This window comes from Drosophila busckii, chromosome 2L (genome assembly GCF_011750605.1).
Source record: "Drosophila busckii strain San Diego stock center, stock number 13000-0081.31 chromosome 2L, ASM1175060v1, whole genome shotgun sequence".
Lineage (NCBI taxonomy): Eukaryota > Metazoa > Arthropoda > Insecta > Diptera > Drosophilidae > Drosophila > Drosophila busckii.
The window spans coordinates 8,288,775-8,307,295 of NC_046604.1; the positions used below are offsets into that span (position 1 = coordinate 8,288,775).

The 18,521-nt window shown below is 37.7% G+C and overlaps 2 protein-coding genes across 3 annotated transcripts; one reads left to right on the forward strand and one right to left on the reverse strand.

The window, feature by feature from the left end:
• Positions 1–5,098: 5,098 nt before the first annotated feature.
• Positions 5,099–6,436, reverse strand: LOC117134858. 2 transcript variants are annotated; one of them, XM_033294104.1, is made up of 2 exons: positions 6,357–6,436; positions 5,099–6,301 (listed from the first exon to the last, which is right to left on the reverse strand). In XM_033294104.1, exons 1-2 carry the CDS (start codon positions 6,357–6,359, stop codon positions 5,111–5,113), a joined length of 1,194 nt encoding a protein of 397 aa, XP_033149995.1. In that variant the 5' UTR covers positions 6,360–6,436; the 3' UTR covers positions 5,099–5,110. The 2 variants fall into 2 exon arrangements, with proteins under 2 accessions (XP_033149995.1, XP_033149996.1); XM_033294105.1 differs by having other exon boundaries at positions 5,099–6,298; positions 6,357–6,427.
• An 8,080-nt stretch (positions 6,437–14,516) lies between these two features.
• On the forward strand, positions 14,517–15,812 carry LOC108603226 (maker516). Its single transcript, XM_033294363.1, has 3 exons — positions 14,517–14,606; positions 14,661–15,498; positions 15,551–15,812. Exons 1-3 carry the CDS (start codon positions 14,604–14,606, stop codon positions 15,790–15,792), a joined length of 1,083 nt encoding a protein of 360 aa, XP_033150254.1. The 5' UTR covers positions 14,517–14,603; the 3' UTR covers positions 15,793–15,812.
• The last annotated feature ends 2,709 nt before the right edge of the window (positions 15,813–18,521 follow it).

Sequence of the window (18,521 nt, forward strand, 5' to 3'; positions counted from 1 at the left end):
ATTTACACAGATTCATGCATAAAATTATAATAAATCATAGCACGCAATAAATATGGCAGCCACATAGACTCAGAGCTAGAGACTGCTCCACTCCGTTCCATGTGCGTGGGCGTCGATAAGCTGCCAGCGCCCCACCTTCAACTCCAACCACATCAACAAAAAAAAAAAGCATCTAAACATAATCGAAAACGCGTTCACATCTCTTTGCTGATGCTAACGCCTCTGCTGTTGCTGTTTTTGTTGTTGTTGCTGTTGGTGTCTTGTATTTAAATATAAATGAAAATGTTTTGCAGCCAGATTGCGGCATATTTTGACGCAGCCTCTGGGCACTCAGCTGAGACAGCTAAGAACTAAGGGATTGGACTTGGAGATGGGCAGACTATGTATATGAAAGTATATATGTATGTGTGTAAACGCTTTGCGTCACTTTCTTTGATAAAATCACGTACAGCTTCTGGCCAAGACTCTCCAAAAGAGCTTAAGCTTAAGTTTTGAGTTTAATGCAGCACAAAGAGCTTTGTGTCTTTTTGTTCTCTGCCTCAAGTGCAATTGTTATTTTCAAAATTCACTTTTACTCCATAGCCAGCAAAGGAGTAAGTAATTTAGAGCACCGTATGTATGTACGTTTGTGTGCACACTTCCTGTAGATATCTGATCCAGAAAGGCATAATTGGCCCTTTCAGCAATTGGCATATTGGATAACATTAGAGTGATACTGATTTTGCGCCATGACGGATCAAGTGCGTAACTAAAGACATTTGTCAGATTAGTTCTGATAACATTTCCATTGCTTTGTTTAAATTTAAAAAAATCACATATAGAGATCATACCCAATATTGATATAACATTTGGAGTAAAAAATGGCCACACTGGACCATAAAAGAGTAGAGTATCTCAACACGAGAATGGATACAGCTTACTATTTACTATCAACTAAAAAGTGTTCAATAAAAGCTTTAATTTAAATATATACACTTTTTTAACAGACTTAAATAACAGCCTAGTCCTAAACACGATATAGTAACCAGTCAAAGTGCCAATATTCATACTAATACATTTTTAGAAAGTGATACATATCAAATTAAATTATTATTATTATATTTAATATTTACAATGTGAAGTCCCGCCGAACTTTTCATTGAGGCTATTTAATAACTAATATAAGTAATAAATATTTGTTTTTGTTCAAATTTCTGCTTAGTAATTATATTGTAATTTCAAATATCATAATAATTTTAAAAATATTTATCAAGTTGAAGCTTTTGATGGTGTAAGAATTCAACAACCTTTCACATTTGTATTGCTTTTAGCTATAAAAAAGGTTATTAATGCAATGTAAAAACCTTCTTGTAACACTGATAAGAATTGTATGCTGTTCATATCTGAAACAGGCAATCTGCTAAACGCATTAACACTGACGGGTGAAATGCAAACAAAAAGTGACTGTTGACTGGTAAGACGTTTTGGAGTACTCGTATAATGAGTGTAGGGGCATTGCCCAACCACGCGACTACCGACAAATGCAAGTCAAACAAATTTAAGTACTTTCATGCGCCATAAGAGCCACCTGATAGAAATCTTTTATTTGACCAGGTAATCCCCCGCCGAGCCAACCCGCAGCTGTGATTTTTTTCATAGCGCGCTGTGAGCGCAAATGTTGGTGGTGGTGGTTGGTGGTGGCTGTGGTGGTGCTGCTGCTGCTTCAGGCAAGCTTTTATCTGCAAGACTAAATGCATTTTGCATATGGCATTCGAGAGGAAAAGGGCATATGAGTGCCATGTGAGTCTTTCCCATCTGCGGGCTTTGTGCGATTTATGAATTAACTTTTTTGAATGAAGTCAACTTGCAAAACACACACACACACACAGTGAGAAAGAGAGAGCGAACTGGAGAAAGAGAAGAGCGAGCAGTGCAAGGACATGGCACAGCTAGAGACATGGCAAATCCTTACAAATGCTGGCAGACATATGTACATATGTATGAGTGTATGCAAACGAACTGCAACTGCATCAGCAACTTGCGCTGCAATTGCACAAAGTAACCGAAACGCAAGCCCCAGCGGCAGCCCTCAAAAAGAAAACGCTAAGCTACCCCAAATAGAAATTTGTAAATGGCGTATAAATAAAGAAAAATTAAAAAAAAAAAGAAAGCGAAAGAAACCAGCGTGCAGCGTAGAAAATTTTCAGATTGCTTGCACGCTGATAAATGGCAGCTCTTGTCTCTCTGCAAGGCAAACTCCCCTACCCTGCCCTGCTGCACCCCCTTGTCTATGTTTCAGTGCATATCATATTAGTTGAACTTTTGTGCCAGCTTTAATTGAAATGCCTGCTCAGTCAACTGACTGACTGACTGACTGATTGACAGACTTCCATTGCATTGCATTGAATAACTTGGCTTTGCCGTTTGTTTTGACATAATTTCCACTTGGCAAGCAGCTATAGCAATAGGCTCTCAACTGCATAATGGATAGCCCTCTCTGTCTCACGAGCCATATTTGCTGATTGCATATAGATAGAATTTATCTAATGTTTACAGACTTTGAGGCCAACAGGCCGAGCAGCCATTAGATGCGGGCAACATCCGATTCAACTTGAGTTGTGGCTAATGGCAATTGAGTCCGCAAGCATGCAAGCCAACTATTTAGAATTTTACTAATTAACCCACTAATAAATTATGTCATATATTCTATACTACATGCAGCTCAACCAATCAACATTAAGTCTCGCAATTCGAGCCAAACTCGCACAAAAAGTTAACTCTCGAGTGCCTTCAGATTATACAATACTTATATCGCTTATACTTCTTTCTTAGTATTCAGAGTCATGCAGAGCACTTAGTACTTTCTCCACAGCTGCACTGATAAGAATGCGATGAGCTTGCAATTTGCTTAAGTATCTGCACCAGTTGCTAATATTAATTTCTGCAACTTTGCCAAAGTGCAAAAGTCATGGCGTTCCAAAAAGAAAAAGTAAATAAATAGGCAGCATTGAGAGAAAAAAAAAAAAAGAACTCACAAGAGTCATAATCATTGTGACGCAGAGCGCAGAGACTTGACTCACGCGAATGTCAAAGTTAATGCGCCTCAATGTCAATTTCTGCCGCAGGAGAAAGAATAGAATTATATAGACTTGTAGCTTGTAGCCTGCACATAGTATATTTGTGAGCTTGAAGTACTTGATTCGGCCGAGTCTGGAGAAAAGCAACAAACAAAAGCAGCGACCAGACATTTTATGGTTGTCATTGTCGGGGATTGAAACGCGCTTTGAGCTGGGGCAGGAACCCATCCGTCGGAGTTTGTGGTGCAGTTCGGTTTGGGTAAATTTATCTTTGTGTCTAGCGGTTAAGTGCTTTGACGCCTCTGGCCTTTCGAATGCTTAGAACAATATAAACAAAAGCGTCCTTTGACGCTCGCTGCTTATCCTTTGTCATTTTCTCGTTTTTATTTATTGGTTTCTTTTATTTTTTGTTTTCTCTCTCACAGTGCAAAGAGAAACGTTCAAAAAAAATTATATTGCAGTGATTTTCATTTATGGCACAAGCATGAATTCATCGACTTTTTATGTTGCTAAATTTATGGCTCTATTGTTTTAAGCACACTGCATAGAAATTTATCCGCATTCTAATTCAATAAGTCGCTAGCCTAAACTATAATTCATTAAGTGCTCATAATAAAGGGAAATGGTGTATGGTTTATTATTTGTCTGACCGCAAAGCATCAATAGAAAGCTTCACTGTTGACATGTCAAAATACATGCTGCGAAATTTGATTGAAATGCTTGTTGAGATATATTTTATGTTTTGTTTGCTTCGTTTGTAACTAATCTTTATCTTTAACGCTTTGCTGCTTACAATTCGAAGAGGGTGTATTCAAGTTAATGTAACAATGGTTAGATAAAACTTTCTCTCAAGGTGTATATTAAAGTTAGGCTAGACTTAAGCCTGAAGCTGAGCAAAATCATTGCGGAAATAAAAATGCATTAAGTAAATTCATTGGGCTGTAAGGCTCATAAGATTTTTATAAAAATAAAAAACACCCTCAAATCATGCTATGCTCATTTTATAATAAAACAAAATATATTTCTTAGATACACTCAAATAATTGCATATTTTGTTGCTGGCTTGTCATGTTCCATAGTTGAGCTAGTAAAGGCGATCAAAACATGCCGTGGTAAGTGCTTTTCCAACTTGGTTTGCTCTGTTTAATGAACTGCATATGAAGAAATTATATTTTGCTAAACAATCAAGCGAAACAGACACAAAGAGACACACACACGCACACACTCACAGTCACCCACACACACTGTTGCAATGTACATTCTCACAAATGTACAGTTTAATTTTTGCTTGTCAAGCTTAATTTGCGCTTGAATGCAATGACTTGTTTATATGATGTGTTGTGTGTGTGTGTGTATCTGTGTGTCTGTCGGTTTGTACGTGTTGCAAGCTAAGTGGAACGACAGCAACACTCTACCTCAGATGTCTGCTCATTTAATACTTTATCTGTTTTTGTATATAAGTATATGTGTTGCTGATTTTTGAAGTAATTGATTCAAGTACACGCACTCGACTATCTTTTTTATATTATTGAAATTGATAAGTCTTTCAGCTGCGCCAGACGCGCTTGTTTTATCCTTCTAGGGTAGGTGAAGTGCCATGGGAGTCCGCACTTCGGTATGCTGCTGGTTAAACGCGATGTGCTATTAGCGATTCTTCAACTACTCAGAGTAGGAAATAAGATGAAATAACGCCAGCCACTAATGCGAATTGATTTTCACGTTTCCACTGGCATCATTTTCCATTGTTACCATGATTTTTGTATTTCTCGCTTATGTACTTATTTATTCTTTTTTTTTTGCTTTTAGAAACGCTTGCAGCTCGTCTAATGGAAGCGGATGTGGTTAAAAGCATTTGCCGAGCTACCTTTTTCATAGACCATTAAATTTGCATTTGACGCTGACGGGCGCGATTGGCAGCAGTTTTCAGTATCAGCATTGGCAAAAACGCGCATAAGCGCATAAAACTGCTTAATATTTAAACAGCCAAGCAGCGAGTATATAATGTTTATATACGAAAAAATAAAGCCAAGACTGTAGTTGTCTTTTTCTTTTTATTAATATATAGAACGAAGTCGGTTCGAGCGATTGCTACAATAGGAAATGAGCTTATCAAAACCAGAGTTGAATTTCACATTTGTTCCAGTAAAAACAGAAACGATGGCTTCATCATAAGCTAAATATATTAAAGTGCAGAGAAATATAACCAAAACGAAAACCCATTTCGTAAATCGATTTCTAGCTGGTGCCGAAATATTATTGGATTTTGCTTCAGTATCCTTCTTTATTGCATCTTCATTGTTGTTCAATAAGATCTCACTCTTAACGCTTGTAAGTTTTATTATTCGTTGATTTTGTGGATAAAACGCAATCAGAAATTGATAGAAATTTGTTTTCATTAACTGACTTTGGTTCAAATATTTTCCAAAACACTTCGAGTTAAATATTTTGCAGAGAAACTTATTTTTCGACTTTTGCGGTTGAATTACCAAGTACTTTAATCTGACAAATTGGTTGGAGCGAACTTGTCTTGGTTTTGTGTTTTTTATTTTTGTTTTAATCCTGTGGCCTTTGCTGAAGCCACAGCTTTCTTTCTTTTGAAATACAACTTGACGCATTACTGCATATTTATTCCTATTCGCTTCCAGATATTGCACTCTAGTGCATGCTAATTGTCCTCTAAGTTTCGTAACGACAAGTTGCTCTTCCATTAACACTTTTAACATAAATTTCTTAATTGCTTGTGCATTATCTAGCAATGATCGATTGTGAAAATGCAGCAGCAATTGAAGTTGTGCATTTTTGACAAGACTTTTGTCCTTTGGCTGTTCTGTTTTCTTCAACACTTTGCTTGTAATCATTGGCTTGTTCTTCCTGATTAATTCCTTCATTACAAACTCATACGAATGATATTTGTTGAAGAATTCATAGCTTGTTCCGGATGTAATTAGTGCTTGCAAATAGATGTTTTCCCTATCCTCGCTATCATAGCTTTGCTTTGCCACAAATAGTTTAAAATCATCGATGTTAGCAATATATTTTTTTACCACAGCCATTCTTTGCCCTTTACCTTTGAAATATATTGTGCTCTTGGAATTGTATATTTCGAATACATCGCTATCGAATAGCTCTGCAATACCCATGCGCATACTTTTTCTAGCCACTGTATACCTGCACTTACGTCGATCAGGCCCACACTGAACTCGAATTCCTTCAGAGGTAGCGCCAAGATTGTATGACAAGCGCTGCTGCAGAAAGATAATTATCTTATGGGCTGCTATCATAAGTACAGTTGCTACCTACCATTGTTAAGAGTATTTTGTATCTTATGTGAGATTATGTTATGTTATGTGTATTTCCGTTGCCAATCAAATGGATACTGACTGACAGCACGGAAATTTAAAGTCAAACGACTAGCATACTGTCTTAAATTTTTTTGGTTCCACTGTTCCCGATGCAAACCAAATATGAAGTGAATAATTTCTGGCCACAGACCTATTACTAGCTAATTTTTGTGCACAAATTACAACTCAATATGCTAAACATTTGAGAAGTCTCTGAAAATCGAAACACTGTTAGCATCTGTTAGAGAACTCATAAATTATTTATGAAACATTTGTACAAATGCAAATTGTGCAAATCTTTGGAGCAAACAAAAGCCGCGACTAAACAATGTAAAATGTTAAATAATTATTGAAAGCCACTGAGGGGGGAAAAGCCACTGACACCTAACATAAAGAATTGTATACAAAAACACAATGAACATTTATTTACTGTTTACATTTTGGCAAATTTATGGCCTAATGCAGCTGTGAATCGATTTTTTTCTGCGCATACACATATATATGTAATACAACATGTTTCTTTTTATGTGTATAGAGCATACGATAGTTTGAAATAAGTATTATAGAGTTGCAAACAACATAAACGTGGCATTTAATTAAATAATGCCACTTAGACAAATAAAGAAACTCTTAACGAGAAAGTGTGTACGTATATGTGTGTGTGTGTGTGTGTTTTGCCGGAGGGGCGTGGCATTTAATTTTTGCAACATTCCGAGCAATGCAACTGCAACAAGCGAGACTACAATGTATTTATGATAGTACCCACCGCGCGCATGTTCTTTCAGTCGTTTACTTTTCCAAGCAATTAATTTGCAACCTTAATTAAACTAAATAAATAAAACTAACGAAGCACGAGACGCACAACAACAGCAACAGCGCCAGCGATACTTCATCATATTTGTGTGCACGTATTTGCTTAGTTTTCGTGAAGATGCGTGCTATTTGGGGGCTAATGGCAGTTGCCAGTCGGCAGTTGGTAGTTGGTGGTTGGGGGGAATACAGCAGACATACATATGAAAAGCCTTGCAGTAAAATGGCCACTCAGGAAACGAAGTTCGTTTATTGTGTCAGGATATAGTAGCTTTGTGTTTGTGAATGCGGACCCATGCCGAATGGGAACGGTAATGGGGGCATGTTGAATGTGGAACGCAGCTTCGTCTGTGCAGCACAAATAACCTGAGGCTATAAAAGAAATACGTTTACTATGTACTAAAATTGAGTAAACGCTACCATTACCGGGGTGCAGTCAGGTCGTCCTTGCTGCTGCTGCTGCTGCTGCTGCTTTTGTTATTCCATCTCCTGCCACTTGTCTCCTATGTGCTATGCTATTATTTTGAGTGCATAGAACTTGACTCGGCCTCAGCAGTAAAATAGACAACAATACAAATGGACCGAGGTCCTACGAGGCTTCAATTGCTATTTTGCAGTGAAAGCAATATAGCCACATCTCCATGCTATTAATCGATTACAGTATTTGCTCTACATCAATTATCACCAGGCATGCGATTGATACCGATAATCATATTAACCTGGCCAAGACTGGAAAATCAAAGCTTTCAGAGCAACCAAGTGCTAGCCAATGATTAAGAAGACAGTGCCTTTTACTAGATTACTAAACAAACTGAAGATTTTACAACCGCTCAAGTGGCTATTATAATTATTAGGGTATTTGTAAATTCTTTTCTTTCTTGTACTTGTCTTTAAATAACTGAAGAATGTGCAGCAGAACTAATCAAGTAAATAGTTTTGTGACCAGCTCAAATCAATGTGTAATAACAGCGAGTGGGCGTCGTTTATTATTATTTTTATTATTTATTATTATACACAGAGTTTCATACTGCGAGTACAGTCGTGGACTTTACTTTGCTATTTATTTGATATGTGCTGATATTCTGAGTGTAACATCCCCATCATTATCAATATTTTGTTTAGAGACGCTTCAAGTATAAATCAAATTGTAGGACTTATCTTAATCCGTATTTTAATATTACTAAAAAGCATTCATAAAGAAATTAGGAAAATTTTACATCTTAAATTAGTAATTTTATTCTGTTTTTATATTTTAAAGGTAAACGCATAATTAAACTACAATTACACAATCGTGTTCAAATATTTTGTTTTTTCTTAGTTCATTCATTCATTATATTCATTAATTTTTTGTAAAATGCCTTATATAATTTGAATGTATATTGAAATAAAAAAAATAGATATCCTATGGATAAATTAAGCCCTATTTTAATAAAAAAAAAATATAGATAATAAATATATATATTTTTTGTGAAAAAGCCGATAAATGACAAAGTTACAAATATACTCTTTTCATTATAAATAGCTATCAAAAATAAAATTAGTACCAATCAAGAAATTGAATGTAAATAAAATCTAAGATTGCTTTAGACTACTTAGAATGTTTATCAAATAAAATATTATGAAGCTTAAATTTTCAACATAATAATATTGCATAATATTTTCAAAAGAAAATGACAGCGAGCCAAATTGTTGTTGATATCTTTAACAATTTCGTCATGAGAAAGCCAATTGTCAGTTATGGTAAACAAAGTGGAGGGATGCAGTAGCAGCAGATGAGCGCACAATATTTTCATGATTGGAATTTGCGATTAGTGGCGCTGCTGAGTGTGTAGCTTACATTTGAGAGTGGAGCGCAATTGGGATGTTGACCAACGCTGAGAGCTTTAAAAATGGAAAAGGAATTCAAATTGCAAATTTAAGTTAAGGGAAATACAAAACGACAGAAGCTGCCTGGCTGGCGACTGAACGAGCTAATGGAACGGCAGCATTCCCGTACCCAGCAGAGTGGCAAGTGCTCTCGTTGGTAACAAGAACGGCAAGTGACTTGCCACTTTAGCAAACGTGCCGTATGCAAATTTATACACATAAGAGCATGAGATACAGATACAATTGAGGTAACAATCAAAGCATTTCAATGCTGCTAATGTTGGCAGACTCTCTCTCTCTCCCCCTCTCCGCTTTCATTCTCTTTTTTATATTTTGTGTGTTGCCTTTGCGAGTGGCTTGCCACATAAATTTGCACTTTTGCAGTCTGTTTGGCAAGCAATTGAGGCAACGGCAACCGAATGTGGCACAAGTGCAGCTTAGAAAAGCAATTCGATTATTCCTTAAATTTGGTTTTATTTCAATTGCGACAAGTTTAAACAACAAAATGAATGACGCCGAATACTGAGTAATGTCTTGCAAATTATTTAAGGCATTTCATTAGACTTATCGCCTTCTTCATCATCATTGGCTTTAATCGCTGTGGAGTAATAACCGGTTTGCTGATTCAAGCTGAGCATATTGGATAGAAAATCATTGCTTGCTATATTATCAGTAGTTCCAGCTAAATCTTCGCTGCTGTTTGCTTCAAGATCGATAAAATGCTTATTATTTCTAAGTTGAGTTTCAGCGTCTTTGACACGCTTCAAGAACTTTTGCCTTTGCTCAGAGCGCTTATCATGCCGACCCAGTCTTAAGTATATATTATGCAGATCCAAAAATATTTCAGCAATATCCTCACTTAGAACCTTTGAGTGCTGTATGTACGACTGCATCTCATCCCTTATGCCCTGCACAGACTTATGCAAATCGTCCAGTACATTTAACTCTAGTAGCACCTTGGGTACCACCAGACTCATCAGCGCTTCCATATCAACAAACTGGCATTTATTTCTTAACTCATCTAGCGTTTTGCTAACAGCTTGCTCCACTTGCTCTTGGTCTATGTTTTGACAAAGATCTTTTGATCTGCAGCTGTTGCTGCTGACTTCCATAAGAGACTCGACATTATTTGTGGTGTCCTCCATGGCAATCAATCGTATTTAGTTAGTAAATTTTAGCAGTAACCAGAATTTTAAATTAAAAGAAATGTTTCAAAAGAAAAATGTAGTCAACTGACAACTGAATTTCAGTTCCTGCTTAGATTTGAATAACGCTTGATTCGATATTGCGCTTGCCTTCAGTTCTAGCACATAGTAGCGTGACTAGTTATCGGTCATTAGCGATAATTATTTGAGCAGATACATATATGGAACAAATATAATTGCTTAACAATTGGCCTAAAGTCTCAGTTTTAAGTTAATCCGTTAAGAATGTATTGTATTTTTCTTTTTATTTTGTATTGTATAATTATTTTCACTAAAAATGCAACCAAACTTTGAGCTTCAAAGTTTTGTGTACAAAATTAGCGGCAGCATTTGTTTAGTTTGTACGACAGTAAATAAATAATTATTAAATTAAAATTAAACTTAATTACATTTCTATATTGTTGACGTTTTGTTAGTGCTTTCTACTAATGTTATCATTATTTTAGCAGGAGAGGTCTTATTATTAGCTTGACAGATCTGTACAATAGTGTAGTGTTGTTAAACCTACTGCATACATTCTATACTGTGCAATATATTCATAAGACAGAAGAAGAAGAGGCATACTATTTTTACTGTACTTACTTTGTGGGAGTGCAGTAAGAGGTTCGCTCTTTTGCTCTGCTAATTAAGTATACGCGCATTTCTATGGCTATACCCTTTTTACACATCATCCAATATAAATGTCTCTGTCTTGTTCTTGCTAATGAAATTTTGTTAATTACTCAGTGTACAGTAAGTAAAGTGCACAACATGGCAATATTGCCCTATTTAGTGAATCGTATTCCCTCTCAATCAATTAAAGGTATGCAGGAGAAAAGTGCAGCAACTATCAAAATGAACGAATGATTCAATTTGCTCTTATGGATACATTCGTGAAGCAGTGGGCGGTCGGGTTGGGCGTGGTTGAATTAACTTAAAATGTTGCTTATATATAATTAATAATTATTATATTACAAGAGTGTAATATTTATCAAATATACCAAGTTGGAGGTTAATCGAACTTAGCGCGAATTATTTGGCAATTCAGACCACTGTGCATTGATGAATTAACTGCACTCTATTTGTAGATAAAATAACCAACAAAATCAGCAATACCAGCTGTACTGTAGGATTATTATGAACCACTTTATTGGATACAAATTTCAAAATTGCAGTCAACAAATTGTATATCTGTATGAGTTCTTTGTGTGTGTGCGTGTGTGTTTTTTGACAAACTGAATTATCCATGTGGCCTATGTTAGTTGTTGCTTGTGCTGCTGGGCAAGGTTTTCTATTTGCCATGGCTGTGAGCGCTAAATCAATTGCCAAACTGCCAGCAAGCTGTATGGCACTATTTCCTGCCTGCCATGAGCAAACTCATGCTATATTTCGCAGCATTTTTATGAAGCATGCAAAAAATGCCTACGCACAGCGTTGTGAGGGGGTGGGGGAGTGGGAGCTGATCACTGGCCATTGGCCAATGGGCATGCCGATGTCGATGTTCATGGCATTCCACGCGGAGTTGTGCGCTGTCAACAATCACGAACCAATTGTCTATAAATACCAGCAACGTTAAGGCAAAGGCTCACTCACAACGAGACCCAGCGGCAGTCGCCCAGGCCCGGGCCAGTGTCCCAATCCCAATCTCAATTCAGCAGTTTTCATACTCGTGGCCGTGCCATGGACTACGCACAAAAGTGCTGGGGCTTGGGCTTGGGCTGGGGCTTGGTATATATTGAACGTACTGGGCGCCCCATTGCTACTTCCGCTCTGTCGTTTTTCATTACATCGCATGTAACTTCCGGTTTGTTAAAGCGACACGCACTGCGCACCCAACAGTCCCCAGCCCCACCACCCACATCGCCCACACTTTACACGCCATCAACTAACTACTCGTTGTGTTATTGCTGCTGACATCCGTGCAAACAAACGAACCATCGAACGAACCATTCGAACGAGCAGCGCGAGTTACTGCTCCAACTCCTTTTGTTCGCCGGCGGGCTCGGGCAGCTCGGCCAGCTCCTGCTGGCTCTGTTTGTCCGCACGTTTAGGACTGGAAATGACAAATTCACTGTAGGTGGGCTCTTGGGCTCGACCGATACGCTCAACTGCTGCAACACGTTTGCGACTCAGCAAACACCATCATCCATTTCCGTGGGGAAATCACACAAAATTTTTAGCACAAACAAAATGTTTGCCTAGCTGCAAGTCGAACAGATTTTTGCATACAACATTGCCTTTGGACGTTGCCAGAGGTTTCGATTTAACTGCGCCGATTGAATTGCTTAATTGGCCCGAAGCGCTAGCAATCCAGCTATGTATTTACTATTGAAGACTTGGGCAACTAAGATCTTTCAATCTTTTATATTGCGCCACCTTTTTGTGATCTTTAGTGTGAGGTAATTAGCGAAAGCGCTGACTCAACCCCAAGCTCATTTTGCTCTTAAGCAGTCTCTGCAGTCTGTAGACAACAACTATGGATAGCTGTGAATGTAATTACTTTAATGTGAACATTTGGCGGCACAGCTGCGCTGCTGGTGGCCCAGATAAAGATAAACTTTTGCAATTACAACGCGGCGCAAACGAAGCAGAAATACAAAGCACGGCATCAACAACAACAGCAGCAACAACAACAACAGTGGTGAGTGGTGCTGACCATGGCCCTGCATCGATAGCATCGAATCAGTTTATTTTTAGTGCATTTTCCGCTTCTGCTGGTTAATTAGCCCACACTATGAAAGGACCGGCTGCCAGGAGCTGTAGCTGTGCTGCAGGCAAAGTTGCGACTTAAAGTCGCGTCACATAAAATTATGTTTACTTAAATGAACTTGCGCGCGCTTGAAAAATAATAAAACCTTTCAAGTTACAGTCGCTGAAAACTCACTCAAACATATGCAGAACAGACGTTGGAGAACCGAAAGCAGTCTGCCCCGAATTAGGTGGCCCAACTACACATAAACTTTTGATGACTTTTTGAAAGTTTTACGTACTCAGGAGAACAAACACACGCACTCAAATTACACGGGCCAGTCTTAGTGTGGCAACAACAACAAGAAAAACAACAATAACAAACGCTGCATAGAAAGTGATGGCATTAAAATTTTCCACAGATTGCGCGCATCAGAAATTATTCATACTCATAAAGCTAAAGCAACCACAAGATTTTGAGATTTACTGCACTAAAGTGGAAATTTTTTTTATATAAGTTAGCTGTTTTTATTGAATCTTCTCTCAAATCGAGACTAACAATAAATATACAACTCTTATAAGTAAAATCTAACAATTGCTTTAAACTGTTTTAGGATTGCACATACCTAGATTTTATCGCTAGGTTGCTCCTTACGACGCAGACGGGAGAGGCTGCACAGCCTTGTTTAGACCTCGCCGATGGGATTAGGATGCGAAAAATTTTGCTGTAGTATTTTCCTTATGCTAACATTAAATCTCTGACGGTTAATATTTCAGGCTTCTGTAGTTTTCCTTTCGATAGCTCTAAGAATTATAGCTGAACTCCTGACAATATATTTATACTACTGCTGTGCGTTCGTTAGTACGCAATTGTAAGAGGACTAATTCAAGACGAGAGAGACCGTGATAAGCCAGTGGAGGCTATTGGCTTTTGGTTTTAGTTGCGGTCTCTTGGCTCGATGTGCCTACGCCATGTGAGTCTTCTGTGGAGGTGTACTCCAAAATACGTCACTTTGTTTGCTTGCGGGAGTGCGGAATTGCTTAGTGGTGGACAACTTTGCCTGTTTAGGGTAAACGTAACATGTTCGCTTTTTTGTTCGTTTACTTTATTCGCCGTAGAGAGCCATTCTCCACTTCGACCATAGAAGAGCAATTGCGCTGATGCATGCAATAGCATCCTCGAACTGCTGAGATAGCTTGTATCGTCAGCAAAGGTGGATTGTTAGTCGTCTACTTGTTGAAATATCTGCTGTGTAAAGGACTCTGTGGGACTCCAGCTCTGATCACATAGTCGTCAGGCATCTCACTGCAAATCGTGTTATAGATAAGACTCTAATGATGTGGCGTATTATAGGAAGCGTCGCTCTAATCCTTCTACCACAATCTATCGACTGCTGGGTTACATCCAAAAATATCAATGCAATATTCGTTTCGAGAGCGCTTCTTATTCAAGATTATCGATGACCTGCTCGTACTGCCTTGTCATTCAGAAACACAAATTGTTAAATTGGATTTGAAGCCTATAGTAGGCTTATGGGTGGAAATTGAAGTAAATAAGCTACAAGCTTCATAACAATTCTAGTCAATTAAAGTTTGTCTAATAAACAAAGCTGCTTAATTTTAAAAATTGTATATCTATATATATTTTTCTGAAAATAATGGTATGTATAGAAAAGCAGAGAAATGCGCCAATTAAAGGTGCAATGTGTTTTCAGAATCGAATCGCCAGCATTGCACCTTCACCTGCTCAATGCAATTTGAGCTCGGATAAAATTAACTTTCAAACGATATTGACCCAGCGCATTTTTCGGAACTCATGTGCACATTATGATGGCATGGAAAGAAAACAGCAGCTGCCTGCCGAAATTGAGACTTTTAAATTACTGCCAGATACGGTCCTAACGGAAGTGCATACGGCAAAAAACAATCGGGAGTCGCCCAAGAGCTTTGAGCTGTTTAATAGGTACAAAGTGAATAAATTGCTAAATAGTGAGCATGTGCAGCAGACTTGCAAAGCGAATATTTTGATTGCGAGAAAGAACAAAGCGTTAGGTTTTAGCAGCGCAAAGAGTCGAGTATGTAAAGATAAGGACGATGTTCGGGGTATTAAAAATAAAAGGAAACTCAACGTGCAGTTTATACTGCTTATGAACAACAGACCAAAGCCTAAGAGCGAGTGTGATGTCTTTAAGCGATTAAACAAATATGCAGCAAAGGAAGAGTTAAAGCAAGTCCCTTATATAGCCAGTAACATGCACTATAGGAAGTTAAAGCTTAGAAAAAGATTAATGCTCATGCTACCTAAGATACATGCAAATACAAAAATTATGCCAAAGCATAAGCAGCTTCAGCTTACACCTAATCAAAGTCTGACCGGCTTTACTCTTGACTGTGAGAAGTTATTGAGCTCAGCCTTGCGTGAACTTCAAGTGGATATGCTACAACTGCCCAAGGGCTTGATTATGCTACTTCAAGAATTTGTGCGCTATGTGCTCTGTCAAATGATCATGCCAACGCTACCATCAAACGCAAGTCTGCTAACAAGTATGCCTGGTACGTTTTTTTAATATAAATATTATTGCTTGCAAGCTGACTTTACTTTTAGATTCAACGACTGAAGTGCAGTGCATTGCATTGGAACAGCAATTGGCAAAGGTTCAGTTTGCTCAAAAGCTATCAAAGCCGCGTTTTGGTAAACGCATCGTGTTGGACTTACAGATCTTACGCTGGCAATTGCAACCAGTGTTGGAGCTAAAGAGAGATTTGCAAACAAATCAAGTACAAGTTATAAAAAGAGTCATGTTTCAATTTTTTGTGTGGTTCTTTTTGATTATTTTATTTTATTAGACAAGATAGATTTATTCTTCTTCAATCAACTTTAATGCAAATATATTGTTATTGCTTATATTTTATAAAAAGAATAATATATTTCTTATGAAAAGTATAATCTATCCGACAAAGTAATTTCCAACCTTATGACCATATAGAACCAAATAAATTAAATTTTAAATAAAAAACTTCCTTACAGTTTTAAATTACGTATACGTGGGCTTGAATATTTTTTCTATCCATTAGTTATTTAGAATTTCTGACAGTATATACATACAAAGTTTAGTGTGCGTTTTATATAATGAGCAAGTTAAAATCTCTGGATAATTTTCTGTTCATTAAGTAAAATTTAATAGCCTTGAACTTTAATGCCATTGAAAACTTGAAATTTCGAATAAAAACTTCTTCTGTGCAATCGAAAAATTCGATAACAAGCTTTGCTGCCTAAAACTCTGACACGGACTTTGGGCAAACTGTGTTGATAGTCCAAAGCGAAAACACACCAAACTGAATGGAGCTTAAAGTGAGACACCTGTAAAGCACTTAAGAAGATTAAAGACCTGTTTCGTTATTGTTGTCAAGTTTCGCAGCGTCGAAACTGTGCTTTCCATTTGGTGGTTACCCGCGGTATGATATGAGCGCAAATTTTGTAGCCGCTTGGAACTTTCTTACTGTGAGCGAACTTTACTTACAACTCGACTTAAAAGCTGCTGTCACCACGTAGGCAGGCTTAGAGTTGTTGCCAAAAAATCAATGCTGCTTAAATGAGAAATTCAAGGTTGATTTATTCGATTGCAAGCGTTGAATGTTTAGGTAGAGAATCCGAATCCCCCACGCCAGCTTTTTGGCAAGCACTCAAAGCACATTTTGCTGTTGCATTTGTCGCATTGAAGTTTCGTTTGTCAGCCAAAATGCAAATATCGCACTAAACATAAATCGAAGCATTTTCAATAAATCCCCAAAGCGCCAAAAATGTCAACAGCTTGGGGTGTAAGTTTTAAAGTTCTCTATATATTTTTTTAACACGCACAGACAGGCAAACAAATATACAACAACAACAAAAATAATAAAAAATTGTCAACGAAACACTGAGACACGAGAACAATGTGTTTCCACTGTTTGCAATTGAATTCAGTGTTGTTCATTTGACACATCTCTAGCCATTTTTTGCTTCATTTTTGTTCATTTCAAATAGCTGCAGCAAGAAAATTTATTCATACTTGCACAAGGAGAACAACAAATAACTGCTTTGATTCATAAACTAAGCGGATAGAGAATAATAAACCCGAAAGCATTTATCACAATATATAGCTATTGATTACGACATTTTTGTGCATATTTTCAGCAAACTAATTTGCTTGTGTAATATGTTAAAAATTTTCTAAATTAAGCAAAAATTATTTAAAAATAATAAGCCGTTTAGCAAAGACACAAACCCATTAGACATTGACAATTTTAATAAAGAATGTATACAATAAATGCATTTAAATGAGTATTAATTCGTAAAATTCGAAATAAGATTCATAAAGAACATTTCGAAATAAGATTAATAAATAACATTTCATAAATTTACTTTTCCATATAGCGTATTATACTTTTATGCCTTTCTGAGCATACTCGCATATTCTCTTATATTATTCTCTTGCATTTGTGGCTGCTGTTGCTCCAGTTTTAGTTCAGTCGAGCTGCTCGTACTTGGCCTACCGCAAGCAGAAACTTGGTCAACATTTTCATACGAATTCAACTCAAACGCTCTCCACATTCAGCGCAAGAGCGCAAAAGAGAGTGGCTTCGGCTCTTGCTCTAAATACAATATGCTCAGTCGTGTGTTTTGTTTTTGTTTCGTTACGTTTCGTTTTATTTTGTAGATTGTTTTTTGTGCTGTGTCAGAGCTTTGATGACTCTCGTTTATAGTTTCGTTTGGCAGTCGAGTTTATGTCTTCATCGCTGGGTCCTGTGGAGAATTTATTTGCATGCCGGTCAGGCCGGCAGCCAGCTCTATAAATTAAACATAAATCAGTTGCACGGCAAATCATTTGATTTCATTTGGGGACCCTTAGACCAGGTCCTAGTCCGAGCAATTACACAAAAGACGCGACCGTCACGTATTTCCCTGCATGAGCGACTCCGAATGTCAGCTTCGAAATTATTCGTTGCTATAAACAACAACAAAGCAATGCGACAATTGGTTTGAACTGGGCCATTACTATTATTCAAAATACAAAAAACAAAAGCTGAAAGCCAAGCTGACACAAAATTGATAAGCAAATAGCCATTTAATGGGCTTGCGCTGAATAGCCAAGTACTCCAAATGATTAGCCGCGAATGGCCAGCTCCACCGCAACCCCCTTCTGTCAGCCTGTGATGTGGCATAGGTTGGATGATTTGGCATTTTGAGAATCGATAAAAGAATATATTGTGCACGCACCTCGATAAACGCATGCACTACCCGCTCCGTTCCACACATAAATACATATTCGATATATTTTACGACACATTTTCCACTAAATTTACGAGTTGCCATGAGAGAAACTTTAAAAGAAATTCGCGCACAGCGCGCCACTTGAGCAGGTGAGGGCGCGCTCCAACTGGGGACTGGGGAGCGACTACAAAACGCACGTGTGGTCGTAAAAAATCGTAAAGGGTTGTCTCGTTTGACGGCCCAGCGACGTGCGCGAGGAGCAGCGCCTAGCGTTAAGTCTAAGGGAAAGTTAAGGTTTGTTAACATTTTGCCAAGCTGCGTGGCG